General features: G+C 50.2%; 1 protein-coding gene across 8 annotated transcripts in view; it reads left to right on the top strand.

Annotated features, from left to right (window-relative positions):
- robo2 (roundabout, axon guidance receptor, homolog 2 (Drosophila)) overlaps positions 1-12962 on the top strand; it is a 1628477-nt gene that overhangs the window by 607195 nt on the left and 1008320 nt on the right. The window contains exon 1 of one of the 8 annotated variants that reach the window (XM_072513077.1): positions 11086-11288. The exons of the other annotated variants lie outside the window; for them this stretch is intronic. Coding sequence (XP_072369178.1) covers positions 11180-11288 — 109 coding nt within the window. The 5' untranslated portion in view covers positions 11086-11179. Of the gene's footprint in view, positions 1-11085; positions 11289-12962 lie in introns of those variants that run through there. 8 annotated transcript variants of the gene reach the window in all.

Below are 12962 nucleotides of genomic sequence, written 5' to 3'. Positions count from 1 at the left end.
AACAAGGTTCAATTCCCGTACCGGCCTCCCCGAACAGGTGCCGGAATGTGGCAACTAGGGGCTTTTCACAGTAACTTCATTGAAGCTTACTTGTGACAATAAGCAATTATTATTATTATTATTATTATTCATCACTGTGCCACCGTTCCACCCGTGTAGGATCTCTCACTTAGCGCGCAATCATTTCGGCCCTTAAGTCATGCTCACTAGTAGCCATATTTCACCCAAAACGTTCAGACATAGTTGCTACCGACAAGGTGCATGTCTGCAAACTTTCTCGCTCTCAGGTCATGACAGTCCTGATGGTAGAGAATCTCCAGCTCTATTGAATAGTTGGTGGGCCCAGGTGGCACTGAAACAGCAGCAATGGGCCTTCTACAATCCACAATCCCTTGCCCTTGCTGTCTTCAGTGTTTTGTCTTTTTCAACTGTATAACACACACAATAACACAGACTCTGCTCTATTCTCAGAAATCTGCTTCTTGCATCAGGATCTGTTTTAAATCTGCCAGACATTAAACTATTCCATTCAGGGAGTACATTGCTTATTTACTTTCACCTGAATTCTCAATGTATTCTGCAATGCCAAACAGAAAATTCTTCTATTTGGAAAGAACATTGCACCTTTCCTCTTTGCAAGAAATTTCAGTTTGTTCTGAACTTCTAAACAGAAAACATTATCTTATCCAATCTCACAGCAATTAGGTTTCTATTTACCCCTTGCTTCTCAGCTGCTCCTCTCCATGGCAACCCCAGGTCTCCAGGGTATTTCTTGGAACCTAACTTTTAAAAATTCTTCCATAGTAAAATTCTTCACTGGCAAGGTCTGAATTTGTTGCCCATTCCTAATTGCCCTTGAACTGAGTGAGTTGCTGGGCTATTAAGTGTCAATAACATTGCTGTGGGTCTGGAGTCACACGTAGGACAGACCAGGTTATAGATGGCAGATTTCCTTCCTTAAAGGATATTAGTGAACCGGATTGAATAATTAGGAAATCAATTAATGCTCTTGCAGAAGACTTCCCTCTCCCCCACACGCCAACCCACTCTGGTGTTAAAGGGGCTTTGAGAATATGTGCCGATGATTGTCTCCACTGCTCACGCACTGTTTCCCCTACTGCTGCTTCAGCATCGCATTGTCCTTTTTGACTGAGCTGGCACTTGTGACATATTAACAATCTTTGGGCAGTGGGCCAATTGAATGTTTTTTTATTATGTGGAACATGGATCGAATGTGCAAAAGTCACCATTGCACCTGTGGCTGATGCTAACAATGATTACTGATTGAAGGAAAGCTTGGTTTTTCTAGGATTGATGCCAGAGATGCTGCTGTCCAATTGTAAAGGACGCCACCTGGACAACTGCAGATGTGACACTAGGGATTTACCTCCACACCAGAGTGAGCGGGAAGGGGTATTTGGCTGCACCGTGTTCCATATCTGCTAAATGAACTGACTTCAACAAAGGTCGAAATTGGGGTTTTTGTAATTGCCTTGGAGGCCGTGGCTTTGGGGAGGAAATGATTAGGTGAATGTCGGTCTGGGTCTTCATCATTATCCACTCGCTGATATTTACATCAGTTATTTGCAGACATCCGAAAGTACCTTTAACTCCCAAAGTATTTTATCCGGCCGGGGTGGGGAGTGGGGGTGGGTGGGGTGGGGGGGGGTTACTGAACAAAGTTTTACGTCACCAAGCGACATAAGGAGATATTTGGACAGATGACCAAAAGTCAGGTTAATGAGGTAGGTTTTAAGTGATGATCTTAAAGGAGGAGAGTGTGGCGGCGGGTTTTTAGGATGGAATCTCAGAGCTATGGGCCTCAGCAGCTAAAAGGCATAGCCAACGATAGTGGGAGTGATTCAAATCCGGGATGTGCATTGAATTGAGCTGGAAGAGGTTTCGGAGCACTATTGAGCTGAAAGACATGAGGGAGATATCCCGGGGCCAGGAGAGATTTGACGGCAAGGGTGAGACTTTTAAAATTTGAGTTGTTGCTGGTCTGGGGACTAACAGCACAGGCAGTGATGGGTGAAGGGGGCTTGGTGCCAGTTAGGATGCTGGCAGCAGAATCCGAGTTCATGGTGGAGAAGGTGGAAGGTGAGCCAGGAGAGGACTGGAATGGTTGAATCTGAAGGCAATTCATCGGAGTTTCAGCTGGGCGATATCAGGACTGTCTCAGTTGTGATTCTCAGTACCAGGTGACTGACTGACCAGCCTTTTGACACTAACCTGTTGGATGCGAGAGCTGCTGGCACCTGTGAAACCCAAACACTGGCGGGGGATGAAAAGTCAAGTGAAGAAAATCTAAATTTCTCCTTTCCTCCTACCCGCATCTCCATTGTTCTCCGACCTTTGATTTGGTTTAGTCCGTCGCTTCTCCGTGGGGCCAGGCTGCGCGAGAATATACAGATGCCTGCCATCCACTTTGTGAGCGACCAAATATGGACCTTCCCCTTGGCTGCTGGTGGGCTGGCCCATTCGCTCACCTGCCCATTGGCTCCTGGGCTTGACCAATACACTCACTTGTCAACAATGCTGAGCTGGCGGGGGTGTCCTCCTGGAGCTGGGGCAGAAAGAGAGGTCTTTTGGGGATGCAAAATGGGGACAGACCTGACCCTTATTTCCACCTGCCCCAGCAAGTGGGCCTCTTGCCATTGACATTCACCACCTGTGTCCCGCTGTCAGACAAACTCGGTTCAATACCCTCAGCTTCGTGCGGTGTAATCAGTGTCAAATTGTTGAATTTCCTCCGATATTCCAATTGAGTAATGCCTGCAGGATGGTCTGCATCCAGTCAGGATGTAAACCACTCAAGTACATGCCTTGTCTTAGTAACATGTACTGTTGACTCCTAGGATTTTTGAACCTGTCTGGTAACAGACGCCTCTCCTACAGAGAAAAGACTTGTGTCCGTGCCCTTTCTTGATATCACTCCTACTCCAGGAGGTATCGCATGGATCTTCCATGTGCGGTGGACCTGGCAACGAAGATGACCCATTTTCAAACCACAATCATTGCTACCACCAGCGCCACAGTCAGCACCGCACTCCCTTTCACTCTGACTGCGGTCCCAGGTAATGTTTTTTTTTGTCTTTTCCTACTCTCAGTTTCTGCTGATACCCAGTGGCAGCCCCAGTGATTGGGAGAGGGCAGAGTCTATTGTTGGAGGCATTCCCAGAGTTCAGGGCCTTCCAAGTCACGACGTTTTGACTTCACGGTGTTCCAATCTGGAAGCCATAGAACATCGAACATACAGTGCAGAAGGAGGCCATTCGGCCCATTGAGTCTGCACCGATCCACTTAAGCCCTCACTTCCACCCTATCCCCGTAACCCAATAACCCCGTCTAACCTATTTTGGTCACTAAGGGCAATTTATCATGGCCAATCCACCTAACCTGCACGCCTTTTGGGCTGTGGGAAGAAACCGGAGGAAACCCACACAGACACGGGGAAAACGTGCAGACTCCGCACAGACAGTGACCCAGCGGGGAATCGAACCTGGGGTCCTGGCGCTGAAGCCACAGTGCTAATCACTTGTGCTACTGTGCTGCCCTCCCAGGCGGGCCCCCAGGCACAGATTAGGAGCTTGCTTCTGCAAAGATTGGGGGGTGTTGTGGGAGGGGGGGGGGGGGGGGGGGGGGAGAATGGTAGGGATCGGGCTTCCCTGCAGTTAAAGGACTGGGGGGCCAAATGTTCCTTCTCCGCAAAGTTATCCTCCCCTTTCTTCAGCCTGGGGAATGCGCCTGGCTACGACTAAACATGACAAAATGAAAAGCTGCCAGCTCATTAACATGTTTAATGAGCCAATAGGCTGCCTGGGAGCTGTCTGGATGCCAGCCCTTCTTTCCACCTCCATTAAACCCAAATTGGGCCAGTTAGATGCAGCTTAAGGTCAGCCTTGAGATTTTAAGAAGTTGAGAATATCACTTGATCCCTACCCACCCGTTGTTAGGATTTATGACAATTGTGTCTGGCTGTGCAGAAATAAGAGATTTGTATTTTGCTGAATTAACTCCTTTGGACACTTTTACCACCACCACCCCAGCTCAGCCGCTTAGGGTAAGACTCAGGTGTTGTTTTACTGTCTAACCTCAGGGTGTGGCCGCCTCTGGCAGGGACATCATTTATTGCTGATCTCTGCTCTCTCTTGGCGGCCTGTTTCCCTGAGTGGCTGCTGTCCTTGTGGGGTGCGGGCAGGCCATGGTCAGGGGCTTTCTTCGCTGTGGTTTGTTGCAACTGAGTGGCTTTGATGTTAAAGCTCAAAAAGCAGTGAAGAGGCAATCAAAAGTTGCATAGGGAACGCACAAACGTACAGGTTCATGCTGGGTAAGAACGGTCAGATTTCCTTCACTAACATGAACCAAATAACGTCCCACAACAACCCAGCGGCTTCCTGGACACAGAGTCATCGGGTTTTATAGCATCGAAAGAGGCCCTTCAGCCCTCGTGGCTCTGCTTGTCATTTTTACTGATGTCAGCTGATTGATGTTTTTTCAATCCTGAATTTAATTCACTGGTTGGGATTTGGACTATTATTAAGATCATTCGTTCAGTAACATGACAACTTCATACTGTAGCCTTGTGATTCAGGGAAAATTGGATGATTCTGTCTCATTCCATCTTCAGGTAGGTCCGCAGTGAAGGATCAGTTTACAAGACAAGGTACAATCATTCAGCAGGTGCTGTGAGAACTGAGCTGATCATTCCTTTGGTAACAAAATATTTGTGGGGCTGAGGCCACAGCGAATAAAACAAGACACTGGCGTCACACGGCTGTGTCTCCCCCAGCTTGGAGGAGTTGGCCTGGTGGTCGCTGGAAAGTGGTCCTTGGGCCTCGTTGCTATAAAGCCAGCCAACCACCAGTCCCACCTGGTCTCCCAGGGCAGCTGGCTCACTGTTGGGGGCCCCCTTGGGAAGTCTGGTCAAATCCCCAAATCAAGGAGAGAGGGCGACAGTGTTGTAGAGCACTGCTACTCATTCTGTCTTTACAGAGAGGTGAGTATTGTACAGTAACCCCCCCTTTCAGAGCCCCTTGCTGCAGTCAATACAGGAGACTTTGCTGCCTAGTTGATGTTGAATCTGCAAGCTAGGACCTCAATCACGCATTAGGCCCCTGATTGGCTATTAAGGAGGTCAAACGCCCATTTCGGGCATGAGCCCTGGTGAGATCGGGTTAGAGAGACTGGCTGGGAGTAGGGCTGACCATCCTGGCCAGATAGCAGTCAGGGTGAGGCCAATTATTTTCGAAAGCAATGGTTCCTTCGGGTCATTTGCCAGAACTAACTGAAGGAATGAGAGGGTCGAATGTATTCTGGCTGATTACAAGTCCAAGTTTCATGGGCTATGGCAGGCATTGTGAAACTCAGGGCGGGTGACGGGAGGGTCGCGGAACCGTCCATCGCGGCGCTCCCGATCGTGCAAATCTGCGTGAAACAGCCGCGGCAGCCAGCTTTTAATAATGCCGGCTGCGAGCAGCCTTCAAAAAGGCTGCGACCATATAAAAATAAATGCGGCCGCACTGCGCATGCGTGCCCGATCATCGGTGCGCGTGCGCAAGACTAGGTGCATGCGCATCAATGATCGGGCACGCCTGCGCAGTGCGGCCGCATTTTTTAAAATATGGTCGCAGCCTTTTTCTTTCAAGTTCAGGGGGCAAAAGGGACAAAACCATTTCCTCCATTTTTGTCAGCAACAAACAAGGTAAGAGAAAATGGTGGGTCGCGTAGGTCGGCCGACATGGGCCACGAAGGTCGGCCGGGTTGGGTCCCGAAGGTTGGCTGGTTGGTAAAAATGGGTTCCCGGAAACAAAGGGCGAGATTCTCCGACCCCCCCGCCAGGTCGGAGAATCGCCGGGGGCTGGCGTGAATCCCGCCCCCGCCAGTTGCCGAATTCTCCGGCACCGGATATTCAGCGGGGGCGGGAATCGCGCCACGCCGGTTGGCAGGCCCCCCCCCCGCGATTCTCCGGCCCGGATGGGCCGAAGTCCCACTGCTAAAATGCCTGTCCCGCCGGCGTAGAATAAACCACCTACCTTACCGGCGGGACAAGGCGGCGCGGGTGGGCTCCGGGGTCCTGGGGGGGGCGCGGGGCGACCTGGCCCCGGGGGGTGCCCCCACGGTGGCCTGGCCCGCGATCGGGGCCCACCAATCCGCGGGCGGGCCTGTGCCATGGGGGCACTCTTTCCCTTCGCCACAGTCTCCACCATGGCGGAGGCGGAAGAGACTCCCTCCACTGCGCATGCGCGGGAATGCCGTCAGCGGCCGCCAACGCTCCCACACATGCGCTGCCCGGCAATGTCTTTGATGCCCCGCCAGCTGGCGGGGCGGAAATTAGTCTGGCGCGGGCCTAGCCCCTTAAGGTTGGGGCTCGGCCCCCCAAGCTGCGGAGCATTCCGCACCTTTGGGGCGGCGCGATGCCCGACTGGTTTGCGCCGTTTTGGGCGCCAGTAGGCGGACATCGCGCTGATACCGGAGAATTTCGCCCTAAGTTTGAAAAACACTGGGCTACAGCAGCAAAATGTACTGCAGGTAGAGTCTGCACTGGTCGAGTGTGGGTGTGTGTGCGTGTCAGTAGGAAGGGGTTTGGGCAGAGAGTGGTGCAAAGAGACCGGAAGTGGGCCATGAAAGAAATTATGCCAGTTGTTTAACAACTTTGAACAGGAAAAGAGTTCCATTGCATATCACAACACAGACATGGTAAAAATGTTAAGATGTGCACAGTGAGATCCTACAAACAGCACATGCATGAAAGGCCTGATAACTTGTGTTTAGTGGTGTTGAGAATTGGTTGGTCGGGGCGCTAGTTTTTTTATATGTATCATACCATGGGATCTTTAACATCTGTGTTCGTCATCAACACAATACAGGGTTGGCACGCATCTACTTCCATTCATCATCTAACCAACGGACCTTTGGCAAAAGCATTTGTTCCTGCATGAGCTGTCCTGGTACATGATTATAAATGAAGGTTGGCTAGATTTCTTGCAGGTAAAGTAAAGATAATGTAATTGTTTGAATATAACTTGTTTCGTTACTAATAATGCTTTGAGCAAAGTTTTGAAATGGAAATCATCAACATTTCAGGATGTAGTGTCAGAAAATGGCAGCAACGAGCTAAATCTTTTGTTGAAGTTGCATTCAAATCGCGCTTTTCATGACCACCAGGTGTCTAAAATTGCTTTGCAGCCAATTAAATATTATGGATGTGTAGTCACTGCTGTAATGTGGGAAAGGAAGTAGCCAATGTGTGCACAGCAAGATCCCGCAGAAAAGCAGCTGGAAAGAATCAGAGAATATGTTTAATGTTTGAGGAATATACTGGTACAGGCCATGAGAGGAGAGCTCCCATACACTTCTTCAAATACTGATTGGATTTTCTTTTATAATAATTTGAATGGACAGAATGAGACCTCATCATTAAGATGGCATTCCGACTGTGCAGCGCTCCCTCAAGACTGCAATGGGATTTTTACAACAATTAATTGTAGTTCCGTGATCACCATTCTTGAGATTGGATTTATATTCAAGATTTGTTAATTGAGTGTAAATTCCACCAGTTGCTGTGGTACGATTTGAACCGCTGTCTCCAGGGCATTCGCCTGGGCTGTGTTACCACAACACCACCAATTTCCATGCCATGGATCACCACAAGGGTTGCCAACTCGGGTTGAACATATTCCTGTAGGTTTCATGACACGGCCACCCTGCTCGAATTACTCGGATTGCTCACTCCCCCCCCCCCCCCCCCGCCACGGTCATTTCTGGCACACCCATCTTTGTGATGCCCTGCCTTCCCCGAACCAATTGGGAAAGTGCAAAGACTCCACGTTGCCCAATTCAATGGTCCTTTTCTCCAGTTTCCAATACGACGATTGAACAGAGGTGTTCAAACTAAAAGCACCATGCCATTTTATTTAAATGCCTTTATGACTGTTTTCCCTCTTCTGTTGTCACAATCATGTCCTGGAGATTCGTATTTAATTTTTAATTTTAATAATCTTTATTGTCACAAAAAACTTTATTAACACTGCAATGAAGCTATTGTGAAAAGCACCAGTCGCCACACTCCGGCGCCTGTTCGGGTACACAGAGGGAGAATTCAGAATTTCCAATTCATCTAACCATCACGGGCGGGATTCTCCACTCCCACGCCGAAGTGGCCGCGCCGTCGTGAACGCCGTCGAGGTTCACGATGGCGCGGAACGGCCCTGGTCCCGACCGATTCAGGCCCTGACAATGGGCCAGGATCAGGGCCGCGTCATCTACACGCGCCAGGCCTTGTCGCCCGCGTAAAAGCGGCGCCGCATAGATGACGCGCCCGGCGCTGCATAACGGACGTCATCCGCGCATGTGCAGGTTGGCCGGCACCAACCCGCGCATGCGTGGTTGCCGTCCTCTCTAAGTCCACCTCGCAAGAAGATGGGGGACGGATCTTGCGGGGCCGTGGAAGGAAGGAGGTCCTCCTTCAGAGAGGACGGCCCGACGATCGGTGGGCACCGATCGCGGGCCACCCCACATTCCAGGTAAAGCCCGGTGCAGGATCCCCCCTCGCCCCCCCCACAGGCTGCCCCCCCCCAGCGTTCACGCACCGCCCACGACTGCAGCGACCAGGTGTGGACGGCGCCGGGAGGAACCCGCCGTTTTGGCCTGGCCGCTCGGCCCATCTGGGCCTCAGAATAGCGGGGGTGCCGGAGAATCGCCATTTTCGGTGTCTCCGGCGATTCTCCGGCCTGCGGCCCGCGAAACCCGACCGGGCCGTTCCCGCCGTTTGGGAGAATCGCGGGAGGGCGTCAGACCGGCGTCCCCGGAATTTCTGGCGGCCCAGGCGATTCTCCCAACCGGCGTGGGAGTGGAGAATCGCGCCCCACATCTTTCAGGACTAATGGGAGGAAACCGGAGCACCCGGAGGAAACCCACGCAGACACGGGGAGAACGTGCAGACTCTGCACAGGCAGTGACCTAAGCCGTGAATCGAACCTGGGACCCTGGCGCTGTGAAGCAACAGTGCTAACCACTGTGCTACCTGGAGACTTTCAACAACATTGTGCAACTCTAATCACAGCCCATCTCCACTGTGGCAGTGCGGCCCCTTTAAGCGGCTAGGCTCCATGGATCACATGACTGGCTCAGGCCAATCGCACGGGAGCGCGCAAACCCAGGCCATTAGGGAGTTTGCATGGGTCACTGGGACTCCGGGTAGTGTGGACCTTGCAGCCAAAGCGTTAAGATTTGTTATATGGTGTTCTGTCCTGTTGTCTAACTCTCTTTGGCTTTCATCTGTAAATCTCTTAGTTTACTGCTGGAAACCTCCAGTGAATGTTTCGAGCCAAGACATCCAACTTTGGCCTGTGCAGACTAATTCACCTCTTGACAAAAAAGCCCCTAGTCTTGCACAGCCTCTTCACACCTGAACAATATACAGCGAATTGGTCACCAATCTGCTTTTGAAGGCAGGTTTCAATATTATTGAAGTAATTTTATGAGCTCAGAATCACAGAAATGCAGAAGAGGCCTTTTGGCCCATCGAGTCTGCACCGACAGGTGAAAAATACCTGACCTGTCTACCTAATCCCATTTGCCAACACTTGGCCCACAGCCAAGATTGTTAAGACCTACCCAGTGCTCCCAGGCAGTGCATTCCAGACCATCAGCACCCTCTGGGTAAAAAGGTCTTTCCTCAAATCCCCACTAAACCTCCTGCCCCTCACCTTGAATGTGTGTCTCCTCATAACCGACCCTTCAACTAAGGGGAACAGCTGCTCCTTATCCACCCTGTCCATGCCCCCCATAATCCTGTACGCCTTGATCACGTCGACCCCTGACTTTCTCTGTTCCAGAGAGAACTACCCAAGTCCTTCCAACCTCTCCTCATAACTTACATGTTCCATCCCAGGATGGGGCTCAGGAGGACATTTGACCCACCCGCGCTTCGACTAGCTCTTTGAAATTGCTGTCCTAATTAGTTCCCCTCTCCTGCTCTTTCCCTATACCTGTGTGATTCTTTTCCTTTTCGAGCATTTATCCAGTTTTTTCTTTTGAAAGCTACTTTTGAGTCCCTTCAGGCAGTGCGTTGCAGATCAACCTAGGGAGTGTGTTGCAGATCAACCTAACTTGTTATTGACTTGCTTCCCTTTCATTGTAGTCCTATCCGAAATGTGTGTGCATTTAAAATGATCCGCAATGACCGATACTTTTAAAGTGTCTCAATGTTGGAAAAAGTCTCAGGTTGATTCAGCGGAATGTTATCAAATAGAATTTGACACTGAGCCACATAAAGAGATATTAGGACAGGTGTCCAGAAGCCTGGTCAAAGAGGTATGTTTCAAGGAGCTTCTTAAAGGAGGAGAGAGAGGCAGAGAGGTTCAGGGTGGTTATTCCAAACCTTGGGCCCTCGGCTGCTGAGGACATGGCTGCCATCTGTGAAGGAAATCGAGGAAGCGCAAGAAGGCAGAATTCGATGGAGTGCATGGATGTCGAAGGGTTATAGGATGCTGGTGAGCACCCCTTGTTAGCTCACTGGATTAATTGGGCCATTAATACCTCAGATTTCCTATGGTATGGATCAACTCAAAGTTTCGCTGTGGCAGTGAGTCCATATTGTGTTTGATCAGTGATGCAATAGAGGACCACAGAAACAGACCATTGAAACGTTGGACAATCAAGTCTGAGGATGTACTATTGAGTCTAGCCCAATTCAGCCCTACTTTTCCCTCCTCTCAAACATGCTACTGTTAGCTCCGACCCTGGATTTTCAAGCCTATTCCCAACCTAACAAGCTCCAAGACCCATGCTTTCATGAGAATACCTCGGGTATAAACCTGATCTTTCAAGGCATTTGTGTAAAATTCCTTTTTTAGCAGAGTTGTTAATCCTGTTTGAAATTACAGCTCCACCACAGAGGTGGTGGGGTGAAACATTTCAGGCAGACAAGTTAAGCCTCCGTCTGCTGAAATGCTCCACCGCGGAAGCCTTGAGCAATTGCAACTGGACAGTCAACTGGTGAGTATCCTTCACCTGCTAACGTAGCCATCAACCTTTAGTATGCCACCAAGTCGTAAACTTGTGCCGTTGACTTCTAGGGCTTTTGGAATTGTTCCATAAAGGACAGCTGTCTCGTCGAGAAAAGTTTTGTATCAGCCAACTTCTGAAGCTCAGTGCATACAAGCGGAATTTGGAGATGAAGCATCCGTGTGCAATGGGACTGGCAGCCAAGATGCTTCAGCCACAGACCACAACCAGCACCATAACCAGTACTAAACTTCCTTACAGTGTGACTCTCCATACAGGTAACAACTTGTACGTTCTTGTGTTGTCCCATCACCAGGTGGTGGCTATTGGAAATTCACCACAGTTTGGGCCGATTGAACCCAGTGCTTGTACTGGAGTCAGATATGGAAGGGTGGTTTATGAAAAGAAGTTCCCTTTGTTCATTGAATGCTTTATTTAAAAAAACAAAAACAAGTTCAGCCTAAGAACCCAACTACAGCATTAAGAAGTTAAAATGTTGTTTGCCTTTTATGTGACGCATTTCATGTGGGAAGGCTCGGAGAAGCGAAATAAACAAAATGCTGCAATTTTAAAGAAGATGGGGCAACAGTACACGGTGTGTGTACGGAACAGAAATCTCTGTAGGTGGTGAGATGAGTTCAGAAGGTTGTTTTTGAAAAAAATGTAGACTAGATCCTTGGCCTTAAAAAACGAAAGAGAACAAAAGCAAGGCGGCCTGCTAAACCTTAAAAAGCCACTGGCCCAGCCTCCTCTTGAGTACTGCGTCCAACTCTGGACACATTATAGGAAGGGATGTGTTGTGGCGTAGTGGTAGCGTCCCTGCCTCTGAGCCAGAAGGTCCTGGTTCAAGTCCGACCCCAGAACGTGATGGCCAAGGAAGGTTTGTTCATAACGCGGCCAAACAGTTTGATCTGCAAATCCTTCCAAACATACCAATGACCGGCGGTAAGAGTGGGAGAGACACCTGGTCAGCCACGCTTGATGTGGAGTGGCATCCGTTCAGCGATAAGCCTCTGGCGACAAACTATAACCTGTTCCTGGAATTACTAGCGATGGAAACAGGTGAAAGTCCACCTTAATACAAAATGTGGGGCGGGATTCTCCGACCCCCCGCTGCCTCGCTACCGGGCGGGACTGGCGACACGGGCGGGGCTTCCGCTGCCCGGCGCAGTCCTTTCGGCCCCGGCTGGCGTGGCGCCAAAGGCCTTCCACGCCGGTCGGCGGCGCACCAACCACTCTGGCGCGCGCCTAGCCCCTTACGGTGAGGGCTTGGCCCCTAAAAGTGCGGAGAAATCCGCACCTTTGGGGCGGCCCGACGCCGGAGTGGTTCACGCCACTCCATCCCGCCGGGACCACCCACCCCTCTGGGTAGGGGAGAATCCCAGCCGAGGTGTGGAAAGAGAATTTGAGAAGGTGGAATATGGTATCAGGAATGAAGGACTTCAGTCATAGGAAAGATGTGGAGATGTTGGAGTTGCAGGTTTAAGGTTCCTTAAGGTTTAAGGTTCACTTCCACCTCTTCGAATTTGGTCTACTGCATTCGCTGCTCCCAATGTGGTCTCCTCTATATCGGAGAGACCAAACGCAGACTGGGTGATCGCTTTGCTGAGCATCTTCAGTCTGTGCGCATTCAGGACCCTGACCTTCCCGTTGCTTGCCATTTTAACAAAGGACCCTGCTCCCATGCCCACATGTCTGTCCTTGGCCTGCTGCAATGTTCCAGTGAAGCTCAACGCAAACTGGAGGAACAACATCTCATCTTCCGGTTAGGCACACTACTGCCTTCCGGTCTCAACATCGAATTCAACAACTTCAGATGATCAGCTCTACCCCACCTCGACCCATTTATTTTCATTTCTTTTTAACTGTCTTTTACCATTTCTTTCTTTCTTAATATATATTTAATTCCCCCCCCCCCAATCTACCTTTCCTTCACCTTTCTCCTCTTTGCT

This window comes from Scyliorhinus torazame, chromosome 8 (assembly GCF_047496885.1).
Source record: "Scyliorhinus torazame isolate Kashiwa2021f chromosome 8, sScyTor2.1, whole genome shotgun sequence".
Taxonomy (NCBI): Eukaryota; Metazoa; Chordata; class Chondrichthyes; order Carcharhiniformes; family Scyliorhinidae; genus Scyliorhinus; species Scyliorhinus torazame.
The sequence above is the reverse complement of the archived record's forward strand: the minus strand, read 5'-3'. Positions and strand labels throughout refer to the sequence as shown.